The sequence below is a fragment of the Eriocheir sinensis genome, chromosome 7 (assembly GCF_024679095.1).
Source record: "Eriocheir sinensis breed Jianghai 21 chromosome 7, ASM2467909v1, whole genome shotgun sequence".
Taxonomy (NCBI): Eukaryota; Metazoa; Arthropoda; class Malacostraca; order Decapoda; family Varunidae; genus Eriocheir; species Eriocheir sinensis.
The window spans coordinates 16,704,161-16,723,405 of NC_066515.1; the positions used below are offsets into that span (position 1 = coordinate 16,704,161).

The 19,245-nt window shown below is 41.3% G+C and overlaps 1 protein-coding gene and 2 long non-coding RNA genes across 22 annotated transcripts in view; 2 read left to right on the forward strand and 1 right to left on the reverse strand.

The window, feature by feature from the left end:
- The window catches only part of LOC126993306 (phosphatidylinositol-binding clathrin assembly protein LAP-like), a 78,156-nt gene that overhangs the window by 22,152 nt on the left and 36,759 nt on the right, over nucleotides 1–19,245 (reverse strand). For 11 of the 20 annotated variants that reach the window (XM_050852269.1, XM_050852278.1, XM_050852414.1 and 8 more), the window contains 6 exons: nucleotides 18,779–18,820; nucleotides 15,550–15,573; nucleotides 14,010–14,098; nucleotides 8,036–8,231; nucleotides 6,048–6,188; nucleotides 5,205–5,322 (listed from right to left, as the gene is read on the reverse strand). In XM_050852269.1, the coding sequence (XP_050708226.1) occupies nucleotides 5,205–5,322; nucleotides 6,048–6,188; nucleotides 8,036–8,231; nucleotides 14,010–14,098; nucleotides 15,550–15,573; nucleotides 18,779–18,820 (610 nt within the window). The remainder of the gene's footprint in view (nucleotides 1–5,204; nucleotides 5,323–6,047; nucleotides 6,189–8,035; nucleotides 8,232–14,009; nucleotides 14,099–15,549; nucleotides 15,574–18,778; nucleotides 18,821–19,245) is intronic. The other 9 variants (XM_050852343.1, XM_050852321.1, XM_050852274.1 and 6 more) reach the window with 9 other exon arrangements.
- Nucleotides 9,747–13,999, forward strand: LOC126993383 (uncharacterized). The gene is made up of 3 exons (XR_007747726.1): nucleotides 9,747–12,443; nucleotides 12,494–12,830; nucleotides 12,922–13,999. It is a non-coding gene; the product is annotated as an uncharacterized LOC126993383 (long non-coding RNA).
- On the forward strand, nucleotides 16,274–18,660 carry LOC126993386 (uncharacterized). The gene is made up of 2 exons (XR_007747727.1): nucleotides 16,274–16,445; nucleotides 16,506–18,660. It is a non-coding gene; the product is annotated as an uncharacterized LOC126993386 (long non-coding RNA).

A 19,245-nucleotide genomic window follows, 5' to 3' on the forward strand; every position in this document is an offset into this window, starting at 1 on the left:
TGATTTCTCGGACAACTCTCCCTCAAAATTTTGTGCTTTCGATCAAATTTCAGACTTATGGCATGACTATTATATTCTTCAAGATTTCTCGGACAACTCTCCCTCAGAATTTTGTGCTTTCAATCAAATTTCAGACTTATGGCATGACTATTTTATTCTTCAAGATTTATTGGACAACTCTCCCTCAGAATTTTGTGCTTCCAGGCAAATTTCAGACTCCTGTTTTTTCTCAGCGTCCGCCAAATCGAGGGTGAACAGTCCTAATGCACTAATCTACCTGACTAACTGTTTCTGGGGTGGCGGTGGCAGTGTCTGGTGTGTGGGGGTGAGCAAGGCATGACCCACACCCTCCTCCTTCCTTTCTGTGTCCCAGGCTACATAAGAGGAGTTTGTGGCTCTTCTCTTTGCTTCACTGATCACGTTCTGCTCTGGTCACGCTGAATTTTGAGCTCGTCATGTGTAACTGGTAAAGGACCTCTCACATCAACTATTTCCAAATGCTAGTAAGATCAGTCGGGTTGTCATGAGTGTTTTTAGGTTCATGGCACAGAAGAAGGGTTAAACTACCACCAGGGTCATTAAACTACCCCTGGAAATGCCCAAAACTCCCACGAAAGCCTTGTCAAATCTGGGTCCTTAGGCACAGAAATGTTTAAGAATATGGCCCATAGTCTCTGAACTAAAGCTACTTTCCTATGTTGTTCTCTTCTGAATCTGTTACTTCAATATGGGGACAAGAGTGAATTTGTTACAGTCACTTAGGGCCAGTTACACACAGAATCTTCCCTTCTGAATCTCTCACTGTGACATAAGGACAAGAGAGGCTTTGTTACGGACTCAAGTCATGTGTTCCCTTCTGAATCTGTCCCTGTGGTGTGAGGCCAGGGAGAGATGAGGATGGTTTTGTTACAGCCTCTCAAGTCATACGTTTTCTTTTGACTCTGTGCCTGTGGTGGAGTCCAGGCGTAGCTCAGTGCCTTGCCCCCCACCAGACCCCACTGCCCCTCACTCACTGGCTACACTACTGCAAAACATGACCCACAGGCCCTGACTCATCCTACGGCAGCAGACTCATGTGGACTAGAGATATGGAGTAGCTAAAAACATCAAATAAAATAATCATTAGAGTACATGAAGACTTGTTTTGTTTATAGTATACAAATGTAAAAGAGAAAACACTTGAGCTATAAAATATTGGACCAGATTGTTCAAAATTCTAAAAAGTAATGAGGGAGTTGATGGCTGTACAACACTTACAGTGAGACAGGGAACCAGGCAGGCAGGCAGGCAGGCAGGCAGCGGGCATGCACACACACACACACACACACACACACACACACACACACAAAGGCGCACACACACACACACACACACACACACACACACACACACAAAGGCACACACTCTCACACACACAAACAGCAAGACAACACCTATAGATCAACACATACATACACACACACAAGGGGAAGAGACAAAAGCAATACTTACCACACTGCAAGAGGCAAATATTTAACCTTTTCTTAAGTGATCAAGAGCTTTAGTGAGAGAGAGAAGTTAAGTCATTAATACGACCACCTTGAGCAGCCGACTGGACCTACGCTAAAGGCTGCTGTCACCTCAAGAACAGTAGAAATAATGATCGTAATCCCAAGAAGTATACAACAGGGATAAGCTTGGAAGTACGGTAGTAAACAGACATGCATTCATAAATCTGAAACCCCTTGATACACAGCTAAAAGAGGGAGTAAATGGGGATATCATGCACTACTATAGACCCCATGGGAACACTACCAAGCTAATGGGAGAGAGGGGAACGGGACAGAGATCTTAAACCGAGGGCTGCCGAATTGGCTACCCCTGGACACCAAACACACCGACACAACCACACAGTCGCGGCAACAGAACAAACACACGAAGCCCGCCGGACTCACGGCCACCCCACCGCACCCACACCGAGCTATAGGGTGCCTCACAGGGTGGATAGGGACGGGGAGAAACGGCAACACTCGGAGGTCACAAGTATTATCGATTTGATACGTGTGTCGGGGAAGGAGTTTTGTATATTCCATTTTTTTTACAGTAAAGGAAGCAGCTCAAGGGCACAAAAAAGGAAACAATAATGAAAAAAAAGCCCACAAATGGTAAAGAATGCAAGTTAAGAGCAAGACTGATAATAAAAGTACCCATAACTAGCGATAATAATTTTACATGTGAATTTGTGGAGGACTTTTATGTATTCTAAGAGTAAAGAAGGGCAAGACTGATGTTATAACTGTCCATAACTAGCGGCTTGAATTTGATGAGTGAGTTTGTGAAAAAATTATACAGGAAAGATATATATTATAGGCAAGTTAAGGATGAGGCAGTGATATTAAATGTGCTCGTCGCTCACTATTCTAATTCGATATGTAAGTTTGTGAAAGAATTATACAGGAAAGAATTATATTAAAGACAAGTTCAGGGTAAGGCAGTGATATCAAAAGTGCCTGTTGGTAACTATTCTAATTTGATAAGTGAGTTTGTTAAGGTTTTGTATATCTTAATAATAAAGAATGCAAGCTCAGGGCAAACCTGATATTGAAAGTGTCCATAACTAATGACTTGAATTTGAAACGTAAGTCTGTGAAAGAATTATATAAAGAAAGGATTATATCATATGAAAATCAAGAACAAGGCAACAAAATCAAAGGTAAAACTTCCCATATTTAGCATTACCTCAGTCTTCATGATGCAGGAAATATTGTGTTTGTGTTATAGACTTTACAACAGGAGTGAAAGTAAGCCGGTACACAGTGGTACGCCATACCGGTAAGAGATATACAGCCGTCTACAGGCGGTACGCAGGGGTATGCTTTTGAAGACACAACTTTCACCCCTGGCTACCTACCAGGCGACAGGATTTGTTTGTAAACATGAAGCGCTCGTATTGCAAAGTAGTTCATTATATGTGGTGGATTTCTAGCGGATTTGGATACCCAATCTCGCGCATTTTCATCCATCAGAATTGACAGCACTGCCTGAGTGGCTCGCGTTCCCAGTTTCTCACGGGTTCTGGACGAGAAGAGTGGCAGCCAGTGTCGCATGCACAGGGGTACGCCGTACCAGGAAGAGATATACAGCCGCCTACAGCCGGTACGCAGGGGTACGCTTTTGAAGACAGTACCGGCAAGAATCTAATCTTACTTTTACCCCTGCTTTACAACGATGCTAAATCCAGGGCGCTGCTGACAAAACGATGATAATTAAAAGAATAAAGAAGGGCCAAAAGAATGATCAGCCTTGGTATGAGAGGCATCTTGATACTCCTCTGGTGAAGGGACTGAAGGCTTTTTTCTACATGCTGTGAAATATTTGCTCATTTTTACTCATCATTGTTGTGGTTTTTCTATATGAGAGGCATCTTGATACTCCTCTGGTGAAGGGACTGAAGGCTTTTTCTACATGCTGTGAAATCTCGGCTTATTTTTACGCATTATTGTTGTGGTTTTTCTATATGAAAGGCATCTTGATACTCCTCTGGTGAAGGGACCAAAGGCTTTTTTGTATGATCTCTGAAATCTCGGCTCATTTTTACTCAATATTGTTGTGGTTTTCCTATACGCCGTGAACTCTCTCCTAATCTTTACTGTTATCGTCTTGCTTTTCCTCCCCTCATATTTCTTATCTTGAAGGAACACGAATGAAGTTCCTTACAGATATATCACAATTTTCTGTAGACCTAAAACAGTGATGAGTCTAGAGTGAATGAGAAGAGAGTTAGGTTCTTCGGTTGACATAAATGAAGTTCTTTATAAACTGATATATTGCAATTTTCTATGGACCTATGACACCTACGAGTATGAAAAATATATTGCTAGCAGATGAAATACTGGTGGCAATGCGAGAAGAGATATTTACGGATATATTAGCATTTTCTGTGGGGTCAAAACACTTCAAAGCTTATAGTGTGTCATGAAAAGAAATTAACTGGTAGCAGCGACGGGCCAAATTTGTGGCTTTTCCGTGTATCAGTGACGGGCCAAATTTGTGGCTTTTCTGTGTAGCAGTGACGGGCCAAATTTGTGGCTTTTCCGTGTATCAGTGACGGGCCAAATTTGTGGCTTTTCTGTGTAGCAGTGACGGGCCAAATTTGTGGCTTTTCCGTGTAGCAGTGACGGGCCAAATTTGTGGCTTTTCCGTGTAGCAGTGACGGGCCAAATTTGTGGCTTTTCCGTGTAGCAGTGACGGGCCAAATTTGTGGCTTTTCCGTGTAGCAGTGACGGGCCAAATTTGTGGCTTTTCCGTGTAGCAGTGATGGGCCAAATTTGTGCCATGATATAAACCCCCCAAAATAGATGATGCATAAACTGATCACAAATGCTTTGATATATATTTTGAAATGGTTTGTGGGAGTGATGATTTTTTCACATTTTTCTCGCTTAGAGGGACCACTAAGAAACATGATCCCCGCTGCTACTGGGTTAAATACTTATGATGCCAAGAATCAAGTTATTTTTCCATATTAACATTTTAGAGAGATCCAAACACTTCAGAGCTTGTAGTGAAGTGTCTTGCAATCAAATCAAATACTTGTGACGGCCCGAGTGAGCTATTATGGCTACATCAATGTTTTCTGTGGGATCCAAACACTGCAAAGCTTATAATGCAGTGTCTCCGAAAATATAAATACTTGTGATGACATGAATGAAGGGATTTGTGTCTATATTAGAATTTTCTGGGATCAAAGCACTTCAAAGCTTATAATGAGTGTCCTCCAAGGAGATCAAATACCTGTGAAACCATGAATGGAGTTATTTACATCTATTTCAAAATTTTCTGGGATCCAAACACTATTCAGAGCTTATAATGAAATGTCTTGCAAGATTAAATACTTGTGACGACCCGAGTGAGTTATTTGCGACTATATCAGCATTTTCTGTGGATCCAAACACTCCTGAGTTTATCCAGTGTGTCATACAAGCAGACTCAGCGCTTGAGAGCCGCGGGGAGCGTCCCAACACACAGCTACGTCCACACACGACCGAACACTTTCCATGGTGAGTGTGCGGCAAGACACGACTGAGGTGCTGAGACAGGGTGCGAGAGTGCGAGGGTGAGTGAGTGGGTGGGTGCAGTGGGGTGAGGCGTGCGTCCGTGTCCAGAAACCGAGTAGCGCCATGCGGAGAGAGTGAGAGAGAGACCTACAGAGCGCTGTGTCCTACCATTGGTGTATGGCTGGGCGGGGGCAGCTGCAGCGGGGGCGGGAGCGGCGGCCGTCCCACTCAGCATGTCAGCGAAGGGATTGCCAAGCTGAAGGAGGTCATCGGAAGCTTTACCTGCCTGTGGAGCGAAGGAAGACTCAGGTCAAACAGGGGGTGGATGGGGGATGTATAAGGCCAGTAGATAAGGCAGCAAACAAATCTAATGTACCTTTTGTATATTTACTTGACTGAGACAAATTTAAACGTCAAGAAAAGCAGTAACAGCAGCAGTAATAGTATTAACATTAGTAATCACAGTAGTAGGAACAGTGTTGGTGCCCGAGGGCCGACACCTCCACTAAAATTGGTTCAGCCAAGTCTGAGGTGTGCATTATCGTGCTGTCAGTGTGTCTGGTTTAGTGGATAATGTATGACAGCCTGCGCAGAGGAAACAGTCGTCAGTGTCAATAATATGCAGACAACAATAACAAATACCGGCAATTATAGTTGATTTTGAGCTAAAAATTATCAGTACTGTCACAAACAACTGTTTTGTTAATTTACAAGATTGCTGATTATTATTATTAAACTTCCTTGGTGATATCTGCCACTGAGAATATTAGCAGGCTTTATATTAACAAAACAGCTGTTTGTGACAGTACAAATAATTATTAACTCAAAACCGACTATAACAGACGCCATTTGTTATTGTTGCCTGCATACACATAATACTGATGACTGCTTCCCATGCATAGGCTATCATATATTATCCACACAGTCAGGCATGCCATGGGACAGCAGGTTGCCAGGGCATGATAATGCACACCAGATTTGGATGAACTGAGTATAGCCTAACCGACCTACCAGTGATCCTGCTCCTGTGTCTGTCTGTGATGCGCCGAAGAGGTCGATGATCTGCGAGGGGTCTCCGTTGTTGGTGGGGATGGCCGGGGCCGTCTCGCTGGTGGGGGAGCTCAGGAAGGGGTTATTCTTGGCGTGGTCGTGCTGGAATGAACGGAAATACTGTAGGACTGCCAACACTGGGGCCTGGGTGCTGGGTCCTTGGGAAACACTACTATATAATGCAAGGCTTCTATACAGTGTTGATACATGAGTGTTGGGCCTAAGATTATGCATTCCCACACTTAACCCAGCCTGCAGAACTTTTACAATAACAGGGGCACAAAAGCAGCTACCAAGACTCCACTAGCAAAAAACAGTGTGATCTTTCCTCATTTCTTCTTTTAATCTGACCCTAAAAAGATAAGAATATGGCAAAGGGAACACAAAATCAGCCGATACACAACAACACAAGCCACAGGGGATATCAGAGGGACAAGAGCAGCTGCCAAGGGTCCTCAACTCCACTAGCAACAAACAGTGCAATCTTTCCTCACTTCTCTTATTTAATCTGACCTAAAAGAGATACATATATGAAAGAGAGGGACATAACAAAACACAAGCCACAGGGAACAAAAAAGAGACAAGAGCAGCTACCAAGTGTCCTCAACTCCACTAGCAACAGTGCAATCTTTCCTCACTTCTCTTATTTAATCTGACCTAAAAGAGATACATATATGAAAGAGCGGGACATAACAAAACACAAGCCACAGGGAACTACAAAGAGACAAGAGCATTTATCAAGTGTCCTCAACTCCACTAGCAACAAACAGCATGATCTGTCTTCACTTTGATTTTTACTCTGAGCAAAAAAAATTAAAGATGTGTATATGAAAGAAAGTAACACAACACAAGCCACAGGGAACAACAATAAGGGGGACAGGAGCATCTATGAAGGGTCCTCAACTTCACTAACAACGAACAACGCAATCTGTCCTCACTTTGGCTTTTACTCCGAGCGTAAAAAATTAATGAGATGTATATGAAAGAAAGTAACGCAACACAAGCAACAGGGAACAACAATAAGGGGTACAAGAGCATCTATAAAGGGTCCTCAACCTCACTAGCAACAAACAACGCAATCTGTCCTCACTTTGGCTTTTACTCCGAGCGTAAAAAATTAAAGATACCTATATGAAAGAGAGGAACACAACACGAGCCACAGAGGACAAGGGGCACTAGAGCATCTATCAAGGGTCCTCGACTCCACTAGCAATAAACAGCGCTATCTTTCCTCACTCCTGCTTCTAATCTGAGCCTAAAAAATTAAGACGTATATGAAGGAAAGGAAAGCAACACAACACAAGGTACAGAGGACTATGAGGGGCACTAGAGCATCATCAAGGGTCCTCAACTCCACTAGCAACAAACAGCACAATCTTTCCTAACTCCTGCTTCTAATCTAAGCCTAAAAAATGAAAGACGCACATCAAAGAGAGGAACGCAACACAAGCCACAGGGTACAGCAGGGGGCACTAAAGCATCTATCAAGGGTCCTTCAATCCACTAGCAACAAACAGCATGATATTTCCCTTCAATCTGAGCCCCAAATTAAAAACGCACATGAGAAAGAGGAATGCAACACAAGCCACAGGGTACAGCAGGGGGCACTAAAGCATCTATCAAGGGTCCTTCAATCCACTAGCAACAAACAGCATGATATCTCCCTTCAATCTGAGCCCCAAAAATTAAAAACAAGAACGCAACACAAGCCAGAGCACAACACAAGCCACAGGGTACAGCAGGGGGCACTAAAGCATCTATCAAGGGTCCATCAATCCACTAGCAACAAACAGCATGATATCTCCCTTCAATCTGAGCCCCCCAAAATTAGACAGGAACGCAACATAAGCCAGAGCACAACACAAGCCACAGGGTACAGCAGGGGGCACTAAAGCATCTATCAAGGGTCCTCCTCTCCACCATGAACAAACAGCGCGATCTGTCCTCACTTCGGCTTTCACCTTGAGCTTCTCGTACATGGCCTCCTCCTCGGCCAGTGCAGCCCTCTTGGTCAGCTCGTCCACCCCGGTGCCGTTGTTGGTGGCGGTGCCGGGCGTGTCTCCGAGGCGGCCATTGCTGCTTGCGGTGCCAAAGGAGACACTGGTCGAATTGAGAGCTGACACGGCACTCTGGATGTTCACTTTACTAGGTTGCGTAAGTGAGTAAGGGGTGTAGGGAGGATGAGGGGTCGGATCAGGGTCAAAAAGGGTCAGGTAAGGGGTCGGATAAGGGTAAAAAAAAGGGTCAGATAAGGGTCAGAAAAGGTGGATAGGGTTAGGTAAGGGTGGATAAGGGTCAGTAAGAGTGGATAAGGGGTTAGATAAGGGTGGATAAGGGTGGAAAAGGGGTCAAATAGGTGTTGAATAAGGGTGGATAGAGGGTTAGTAAGGGTATGATAAGGGGTCAAATAGGGGTTGAATAAGGGTGGATAAGGTAAGATAAGGGTGGACAGAGGGTCAGTAAGGGTGGATAAGGGGTGGATGAGTGGTGAGGGAGAGGTCACAAGTGGAGGGCATGCAGTGAGTGAGGTGACGAGTTAACAGGCGAGAGTAGGTCATGCGGAGTGAGTGAGTCAAGGGCGTATCCGAGGTCAGTGGAGGTCATGCAGGTCAGGTCAGACAGTGAATGCAGGGTGAGTAACATGAGTGAGGGAGAGAGAAAGCCACAGAGAGGAGAGTAATCAAGCAAACCAAAAAGGGAAGAGGCAAATAAAGGATAAAAAGATAAGGAATAAGGGAAGAACAGAAGTAAAGGAAGTGAGTAAAGGGTGAGTAACATGAGTGAAGGAGAGAGAAAACCCCAGAGAGGTGAGTAATCAAGCAAACCAAAAAGGGAAGAGGCAAATAAAGGATAGAAAGATAAGGAATAAGGGAAGAACAGAAGTAAAGGAAGTGAGTAAAGGGTGAGTAACATGAGTGAGGGAGAGAGAAAGCCACAGAGAGGAGAGTAATCAAGCAAACCAAAAAGGGAAGAGGCAAATAAAGGATAAAAAGATAAGGAATAAGGGAAGAATATAGGTAAAGGAAGTGAGTAAAGGGTGAGTAACATGAGTGAGGGAGAGAGAAAGCCACAGAGAGGAGAGTAATCAAGCAAACCAATGGAGAAGAGGCAAATAAAGGATAAAAAGATAAGGAATAAGGGAAGAATAGAGGTAAAGGAAGTGAGTAAAGGGTGAGTAACATGAGAGGAGAGTAATCAAGCAAACCAAAAAGGGAAGAGGCAAATAAAGGATAAAAAAGGTAATAAGGGAAGAATATAAGTAAAGGAAGGATGAGGAACAAAGGAAGGGAATAGGAACAGTCGTCAAGGGTGAGGCAAGACCAGAAACAAAGGAATCATGAAAAAAAGATTAAGGTAAAGGAATAAAGGTGATAAACAAAGGAAAATTAATGAAGACAAAAAAAAAAGATCAAGGTAAGTAAAGGATGAATGCAAAGGAATGAAGGTGGAAGAAAAGGAAAACAATGAAAAATAATAAGGTAAGTAAAGGAAAAAGGCAAAGGAATAAAGGTGGAAAAAAGGAAAATGAATGAAGGAAAAAAAAGATTAAGGTAAGTGAAGGAAAAAGACAAAGGAATAAAGGTGGAAGAAAAGGAAAACGAATGAAGGAAAAAAAAGATTAAGGTAAGTGAAGGAAAAAGACAAAGGAATAAAGGTGGAAGAAAAGGAAAACATATGAAGGAAAAAAAAGATTAAGGTAAGTAAAGGAAAAAGGCAAAGGAATAAAGGTGAAAAAAAGGAAAACAAATGAAGGAAAAAAAGATTAAGGTAAGTTAAGGAAAAAGACAAAGGAATAAAGGTGAAAAAAAAGGAAAACGAATGAAGGAAAAAAAAGATTAAGGTAAGTAAAGGAAGAATGCAAAGGAATGAAGGTGGAAAAAAAAGGAAAACAAATGAAGGAAAAAAAATTAAGGTAAGTAAAGGAAGAATGCAACAGAAAAAAAGATGAAAAAAAAAAAGAAAAAAAAAAGATTAAGGCAAAGGAAGGAATGCAAAATAAAGGTCAAGTAAGGTTAGCAAAGGGCAAGGCAAACACACACACACACACACACACACAGAGGAGTCATGCAAGCCACACAAAGGAGTCAGGGGAGGAGTTAGCGGCACAGACAACAAAGGAATCAAGACAAAGGGACGTAACGAAGGTGAGGTCAATAGAGGGGTCATGCAGGTCACACAGAGGTCAAGGTCAGTTTACACATTACCCCAAAAAAATATTGAATAAGTTAGTTGCCGATATTTTGATAAAGGAACGCAGTAAAGGAATGCGTAAATAAATGAAAGGAAAATGGATGTAGTAACCATTATCATTATTATTATTATTATTATTATTGTTGTGTTTGAGCACATAATACAGTCAGGTCGAGGAGGAGTGTGTGTGTGTGTGTGTGTGTGTGTGTGTTAGAAATAGTTCACCGTGTAAGTATATCCAGTCAATGATAGAGAGCAAGAGAGAGAGAAAGAGAGAGAGAGAGAACCATTACCAGTCAGAGAGTAGAGTTAGTGAGTGCCAAGTACCGTCACCAACCACAGAACACACAGACAGACCGTTGTTAGTGTGCCAGGTTAGTGTGCCACAGAAAGGTACACAAAGGGTGAGAGAGAGAGAGAGTGACGGAAAAATTCAAAAGTAACGAGAAAAAATGCGAAAAAAAACAAAAAATATCCAGAGTTGAAATATTTATGTGAAGGAAGTGAAGGAAGAAAGAAGATAAAAAGCAACATAAAGAAGAGAAGAAGGAGTAGAAACAAAATAAAAGAAATAAAAGAAAAGGAGAAAAAAACAAAATATATCCAGAGTTGAAATATTTACATGTAGGAAGTGAAGGAAGAGAGAAGACAAAAGCAACATGAAGCAAGAATAGAAGTAGAAATAAAAGCAAAATAAAAGAAATTAAAGAAATAAAAGGAGAAAAAACAAAATATAACCAGAGTTGAAATATTTACGTGAAGGAAGTGAAGGAAGAGAGAAGATAAACAGCAACAAGAAGAGGAGAAGTAGAAATAGAAGCAAAATAATAGAAACAGAAGTGAAATAATAATAATGACCAATATACAATGTGGATGGAGGAGAGGATAAGGACAGAGAGAAAGCGAGAGAGACGGAGAGAGGGAAAAAAATGAAAAGATCAGTACACCATTCATATTAAAATCAAAGTCATCTTAACACATAAATATTAATAAAACAACAAGACTGAAAAAAAATATCACGCTACATTCATGCTAGGATTAAAAAACATTAATATATAGCAAAAACCAGAAAAAAAGTTAGCACAGCATCCATGTAAATAAACTCCAATCAATCTTAACATGAATATTAATAAAGAAACAAGGCTGGCAAAAAAATATTACAACCATTCATGCCAGGAGTAAAAAGATATTAATGTGGAGCAATAAAGAGAAAAATATTAACCCCTTCAACACGAGGACGCGTGTACTGTGTCCTTGCGTGCCCCGTACCATATCAGAGGACGCGCATACTGCATCCTGGCACGCCTTAGCCAATATACGAGTTATTTTATCTTTATATTTATGTTTACATCTTAAAATTATCAATTAATTTATGCTTCTTTATGTGCACCATTTAATTCTGCATGTTTTCATATATAATACATGATGATTATGTTGAGTTTATGGCTGAAAACTTGTTATATTCAATAGCAACATTTGAAATTTGGCGCGCACGGCGATCCTGGATACAACGCGGGGCGCTGTTTTGGCCCGGCCGTAGTGAGTTTCTTTATGTGCACCATTTAATTCTGCATGTTTTCATATATAATACATGATGATTGTATTGAATTTATGGCTGAAAACTTGTTATATTCAATAACATTTGAAATTTGGCGCGCGCGGTGATATCGGATACGGCACAGGGCTCTGTTTTCGCCCGGCCGTAGTGAAGGGGTTAAGTTAGTATTCATATTAAAATCAAATTAATCTTTAAAAAAAAAAAAAAAAAAAAAAAAACATTCATGCTTGGATTAAAACAAGATTAATATGGAGCAATAAAGCAAAAAATAATAAGTTAGCATTCATATTAAAATCAAATTAATCTTAAAAAAAAAAAATAAATAAATAAATAAATAAATAAATAAAATAAACATTCATGCTTGGATTAAAAAAATATTAATATAGCCAAAATAACACAATTCATATTATTAAAAAACAAAAACACAAAACATTAGTGGGAAGCAACACCAAACGCAGGAAATGGGAAACGGTGAGCTGTGTGCCGGGAGTGTGCGGTGTGTGGCCTGGACTCAAGTAGGAGGGATGGTGCACTGAGGGAAAGGCACTGGTTCATTTAGGAAAGGTTATATCTAGTAGTTAAGGCACTGGTTGACTCATTTATGTAAGGTTACTACTGTGATATTTAGTACATAAAGCTATTGATTCATTTATGTAAGGTTACTACTGTGATATTTAGTACATAAAGCTATTGATTCATTTAGCTGTCATTATATTTAGTAGGTAAAGCCATTGACTCATTTATGTAAGGTTACTACTGTGATATTTAGTACATAAAGCTATTGATTCATTTAGCGGTCATTATATTTAGTAGGTAAAGCCATTGACTCATTTATGTAAGGTTACTACTGTTATATTTAGTACATAAAGCTATTGATTCATTTAGCTGTCATTATATTTAGTAGGTAAAGCCATTGACTCATTTATGTAAGGTTACTACTGTTATATTTAGTACATAAAGCTATTGATTCATTTGGCTGTCATTATATTTAGTAGGTAAAGCCATTAACTCATTTATGTAAGGTTACTACTGTTATATTTAGTACATAAAGCTATTGATTCATTTAGTGGTCATTATATTTAGTAGGTAAAGCCACTGACTCATTTATGTAAGGTTACTACTGTGATATTCAGCGTGGAAAGCTACTGACTCATTTAGGTGTAATATATTTAGCCAAGTGAGTTGTTGATTCATTTGGGCATCACTTTATTTAGCAGAGTAAGCCCTTGATTAATTTGTGTAAGGTTACTAATTAATGTTGGAGGGGGTCAGGTGAGGGAAGATAAATGAAGGGAAGCTGTTTTGATTCATTAAGGTAAAGGAAGGTCTGGCTTAGGTAAGGGAAGGGTAGAATTGATGCTCTCGGTTCCTTTAGGTGAAAGATTCTCTCTCTCTCTCTCTCTCTCACACACACACCCTGTCTCTCACATGCATATATAAAAAATGGTGATACTTGTGATGATAATGGTGTTTATGATAATGGAATTGGTGATGATGATAGTGGCAATGAGGAAAGAAAAGCAGATAGATAGTAGAAGAAAATGACACTGATGCTGATGGGACAAAAATGCAGTGGACTCGCTCAATATAGAAATGTTATAAATACTAACATGACTTAATAACTACCAGCCAGAGGGTATCACTTTGGCCCACTGGTTAAGGAGTGGCTTCCCCATCTAGCTGGTCATGGGTTTGATCCCTGGCGCCGGTAAGCCCTTTCCTGGTCTGGGTTAATTTCTCAGGCATTTTGTGACATGCAGAGGTTGTGTGGGGGCATGGCAAAGTGGAGTTTAGTGACATTACATTAGTAGTATTTCCACGGGTAGTTTTATGAGCCTAGTGGTAGTTTGAGGGTGATGGAAAAGTGTGAGTTCAATGGTGTTGCTAAAATAATGATACTTCTGATGTGAGAAAGACAGTGATGATCATGGTGGTGGTGGTGGGTTTGTGGGTGATGGAAGAGTGTGAGTTTAATGGTGTTGCTAAAATAATGATACTTCTGGTGTGAGAAAGACAGTGATGATCATGGTGGTGGTGGAGGTGGAGGTGGTGGTGGTGGTGGGTTTGTGGGTGATGGAAAAGTGTGAGTTCAATGGTGTTGCTAAAATGATGATACTTCTGGTGTGAGAAAGATGGTGATGATCATGGAGGTGGTGGTGGTGGTGGTGATGTACCTTGAAGTGGTGGAGGAGGAGGTGGGTGGTTTCTTGCCCTCCAGTGAAGCGAGATGAGCCTCCAGGGCATCCAGAAGACTGCTGGGCGCCTGTGGACACACACACACAAGACTGAGATACACACACACACACACACACACACACACACACACACACACACACACACACACACATTCAAAAACTAGCAAACTTATAAGAATAATTTACATGTATCACAGCATCAAAATTAAGTTACATATTACTGAGTTTATTCCACTGCAAAAATTGACTTGAAAAATTGCAAATACACACACACACACACACACACACACACACACACATAAGATTATCGTATTAGTGCAGACTCTAGCATACACAACCAAGGTATTATATTAGGTGTCTATATATATAAGCATAACACAGGGACAATACTACTTTAAAATACAACATAAGAATGCCATTACGACAAGCTCTCCCTTCCTATCAGCCAATCCCTCGAGACTAGTTCACACAGTATCAGTAACAAGCTCTCTATGAACCAATTTTACGGGCTAATGGCTACACCCAACACACAACTTCTCTCTTGGTAATAGTACAGCATAAATTGACCAAGAGGAGTAGTTAGTGAGGTTCATGGGAGGTTCGGTTAGGTGGAAAATAATTGAGAAGCTGCCGTTGTTTTTTGAGTTGGCAATAACTGGTGTCTCGTAGTAAGGGACACTGTTGCCAGATTGTCGTACTCAGAGCGTAGTATTTACCGGTTTCTGACGCCTAGCTGTTGCCAAGAAACATCAGGAATTAACTATTTTAACCCGTCTGCTGCGATTGGCACGGATTTGGCTTTCACTGGTAGCCTGGTAACATATATTCCCAGGTCTTTCTCTGCCTCTGTGGTGGATAGTGGAGTGTTTCCCATGTGGTATTTGTATGCTGGATATCCCCTCCCAAGGTGCAGGACTTTATATTTTTCTTCATTGAATAGTATCAGCCACCCTTTGTTCCGTTCCTGTAGCTTGGTGAGGTCTTCTTGTAGGAAATCCGCAGTCAAGGGGTTAGCGATAATTATAAGTGAATCTCCTTATTGGGGTCCACGAGACAGTTTTTGGGTCGGAAGTCAGTAAATATAAGAGGCTGAGTAAGACAATCTGGCAAAGTTAGTAAGGGAGAGCTTGGAATATAGCTCTTCAAGTCCATATCCTTAAACATATCAGTGCCTCAGTTCACAAGTTGGTTAATATAGAGGCTGAGTAAGACAATCTGGCAATGTTGGTAAGGGAGAGCTTGGAATATGGCTCTTCAAGTCCATATCCTTAAACATATCGGTGCCTCAGTTCACCAATTTGAAAAGACTCTCGTGGAAGTTGCTGAGGATTTCATGGACTGTTCTATGATCCCAGTGATAAGTTACACACGACCTCTGCACCATGAATGAACAAATGACCCATGAAAACCCGGTTAACCTTCTCTGTGGCCTTGGAATAAAGTCGTACTGGGAGACCGACACGTTTAAGAATATGGACCTTAGTTTATTATTGTTTATAGAAGGACATTGGACACTCACTGGGCTCCCTGATGTCCCTGAGCCCTGGAGGAAGGTAAGGGGAGGGAGGGAGGGAGGGAGGGAGAGGAGGAAGGAAGAGAGGGAAGGAGGGAATGAGATATGGAGGGAAGGAGGGGAGGAAGGAAGGAGGGTTGAAGAGAAGGAATGGGGAATGGAGGGAAGGAGAAAAGGGAAGAAGAGGAAGGAGGGAATGAGGGATGAAGGAAAAGAAGGGAGGAAAGAAAAAGGGATGGAGAGAAGGAATGGAGGATGAAGGGAGGGAGAGGAGGGGAGAAGAGGAAAGAAGGAAGGAATGGAGGGAAGGAAAGAGGAAAAAGAGAGGGATGGAGGAAAGGAGGTGAGGGAATGAGGGGAGGGGAGAAGGGGAGGAGGGAAGGAGAGGGAAGAAGAGGAATGAGGGAATGAGGGATGAAGGAACAAAGGGATGAAGGGAAGGAAAAGAGGGAAGAAGAGGAAGGAAGGAGGGATAGAGGGAAAGAGAGGAGGAAGATGGAGAGAAGGAGGGGACGGAGGGAGGGAAGGGGAGGAGAGGGGGAGGAGAGGTGGTCAGTATCATGCATGGTTGGGTGTTGTCTTCATCACCACCATCACCACCACCATCAGCATGCAGTCATCACCACCATGCACCTCTAATCTCTGGCCTTCATTTAGTGGTGTTAAGAGGAGGTTAGCTCATGCAGTCATCACCACCAAGGAAACATCACCACTAAAGTCATCACCATATCATGCACCTATTTCCCCTGGTCTTAAGCTTGTGGTGGTGGTGAGTAGCTTATTTCATGCAGTCATCACCACCACCACCATTCAGCCATCACCATCAAGGAAACATCACTAAAGTCATCACCATATCATGCACCTATTTCCCCTGGTCTTAAGCTTGTGGTGGTGATGAGTAGGTTATTTCATGCAGTCATCACCACCACCACCATTCTTAAGCTTGTGGTGGTGGTGAGTAGGTTATTTCATGCAGTCATCACCATCACCACCACCACCACTGGGTCCTTCACTGAACACGCCTGCCAAAAACACCAAAAACTACCAAAAATAAATATGCATGCAGCGTACGTTCAGATAATTCTTCTTACTAGTGTTTTGGTATTATTTAGAAATCACATATTTTTCTCATAGCTACGGTATAGATACTTGACTTACTAGTAGTATTTAGGAAACGGGGAAATGCAAGCAATAGGAAATTTAAATATATTTTTTCCCACATAAACAATTGTCACAGGCTCTGTTGTTCCTTTAAAGTTTCATATAGTGAATGTAATATTATAAGATGCTAAAGATGTATGTATTATGATTTAAATAAGAAATATGCAATAAGTATAACACTTCCTGCCGGCAGTGTACGATATGTTTAGCAGCAGTGTAAACAACCTCCCGAACCAAGACCAAAACCAAGACCTCCCGCGCACTGATTGGAGGGACAGAGGATGCATCGTGTGTGAGGCAGCGGTGTGCCAGCTGGAGGTATGTTGAGTGGTAAAATTTTCAACGCTACGTTCCATCACTACTATATGAGTTTGAGAGCATGACACCACGCCGGACTTGTTTGACTGGTCCTTTAGTGCATGAAGGAAATGCCTGCCAAGAGGCTGCACTGATGCATTCCTATCAACCACGTGATTGGGTGTTGGAGGATATGTCGCTGAATGCTCTTATTTTGCCAACAATAATCATTATAATGACGTGAATAATGTACAGCACTCAGATTTTTTTGTGTAAACATGATAGTAACCATTACAACTCTGATATTTTGCTAGTTTGGTACAGATAAATGTCAATTAAGCAGCGGCTCCAGCAGGGCCACCAGATGGCAGGTCAGTTCAGTGAAGGACCCAATTCAGTCATCACCAGAATATCAAAATAAAAATCTCCAAAAATATCAAATTAGATCTTAAGGAACAAATAATAATTGTAACTTAAAACAGAGGCATTGAACTTTGTGACAATCAAATCAAGTTCTTAAAGAAAAATGAATTGTAACTTGACTAAACTTTATAAACAAACATCAAATCAAGATATTTTGCAAATTATAAAAAAGTAATGAAACAAAATGATATTCTCTTAAGCAACTGAATTAAATAATGGAACTTTATAATCTTTATAATTATTAAATTGAGATCTTAAAGAAAAATATAATAATTGTAACTTGGAGACACTGTAAATTAATATCAAATCAAAGTCTTTAAAAAAATTATTAAGAGGAAATACTGATATTTTCTTAAGCTTGTTTAAATAATGAAACTTTGTAATTAAATGTCAAATCAAGATCTTTTGCAAATTATGAAGCAAGGCAGACAAAAAATAAATCAATAAAACTGATATTCTCTTAAGCTCTTGTTAAAATAATGAAAACACTGACCTTAGCCTTTGATAAATGATAAAAACAATATGAACAGTATAGTGTAGTTAGTGGTGCAAGGGACTCATTATTAGTTAGTGGTTAAAGGTGCCAAGGAAGGGCCAACCAGTGCCACCTCGTCAGTGGTGCCAAGTGTGTTTGAGTGTGTGGCAGAGGCTGTGTTGGGGGCAAGTTAGTGTCAAGCCCTGAACCAGTTAGTGTTAGTGAGTACCAAGGTGAGGGAGGGCCAGTCAGTGCCACCTCAAGTTAGTGGTGCCAAGTGTGTTTGAGTGTGTGGCAGAGGCTGTGTTGGGGGCAAGTTAGTGTTAGTGAGTGCCAAGGTGAGGGCCAATCAGTACCACCCCAAATTAGTGGTGCCAAGTGTGTGTTAGAGTAGTGAGTGGCAGAGGCTGTGTTGAGGGCAAGTTAGTGTCAAGCCCTGAACCAGTTAGTGTTAGTGAGTGCCAAAGTGAGTGAGGGCCAATCAGTGCCACCTCAAGTTAGTGGTGCCAAGTGTGTTAGAGTAGTGTGTGGCAGAGGCTGTGGTGGGGGCATGTTAGTGTTAAGCCAGTTAGTGAGTGCCTCTAACTGGTCTAGAGCCTAAGTTAGTGATGTTAAGATAGCCATAAGCCAGTCAGTTAGTGATGCCAAAATATAGGGCCATCAGTGTTAGTGGTGCCAAAATAGTTCCATTAGTGTTAGTGGCACTAGAAACATGGAGCCATTAGTGTTTGTGGTGCCAAAATATAGAGCTGTTAGTGTTAGTGGTGCCAAAAATATGGAGCCATTAGTGTGAGTGCCAAGTTAGTAGTGCCGGTAAACTCAGTGTAAAAAATAAATAAATAAATAAAATAAAATAAATAAAAACCTGTTAGTGCCTACCTTGGTTAGGTCCGGAATCTCATCCTTCTTTATGCCTACACTCTACAGGGCCACAAACAGCGCAGGTGCCGGGAGGAGTCCATTAATACCACAAATGTTAATAATAATAATACACACCAAAATTAAAAGGGAAGGAGAGGAAGGGCTACAGTCAACACAGCATTACCCGGCCTGGTCCCTCACTCAAGACAGGAGGAATATTATCTTTTTCTGGCATTTCAGGAGATTTTAAGACAACCCAGAGCAGTGTTGTGATTTGTCTTGCATTTTGGGAGAGTATGGTGTGAGGTGGAGTGATGGGATGGGTAGAGTAGGCTAATATGTTGATGGTATGGGTACTGGAGGTGAACAGGGGATGAAGTATGGCTGTGAGGGCAAGAGGTAGAGGGTCATTCTTTAACATTTTGGTGCCCAACTACACACATTTGATTAGGCTTTCATATGAGTTGTAGCCATTTCCAGGAATA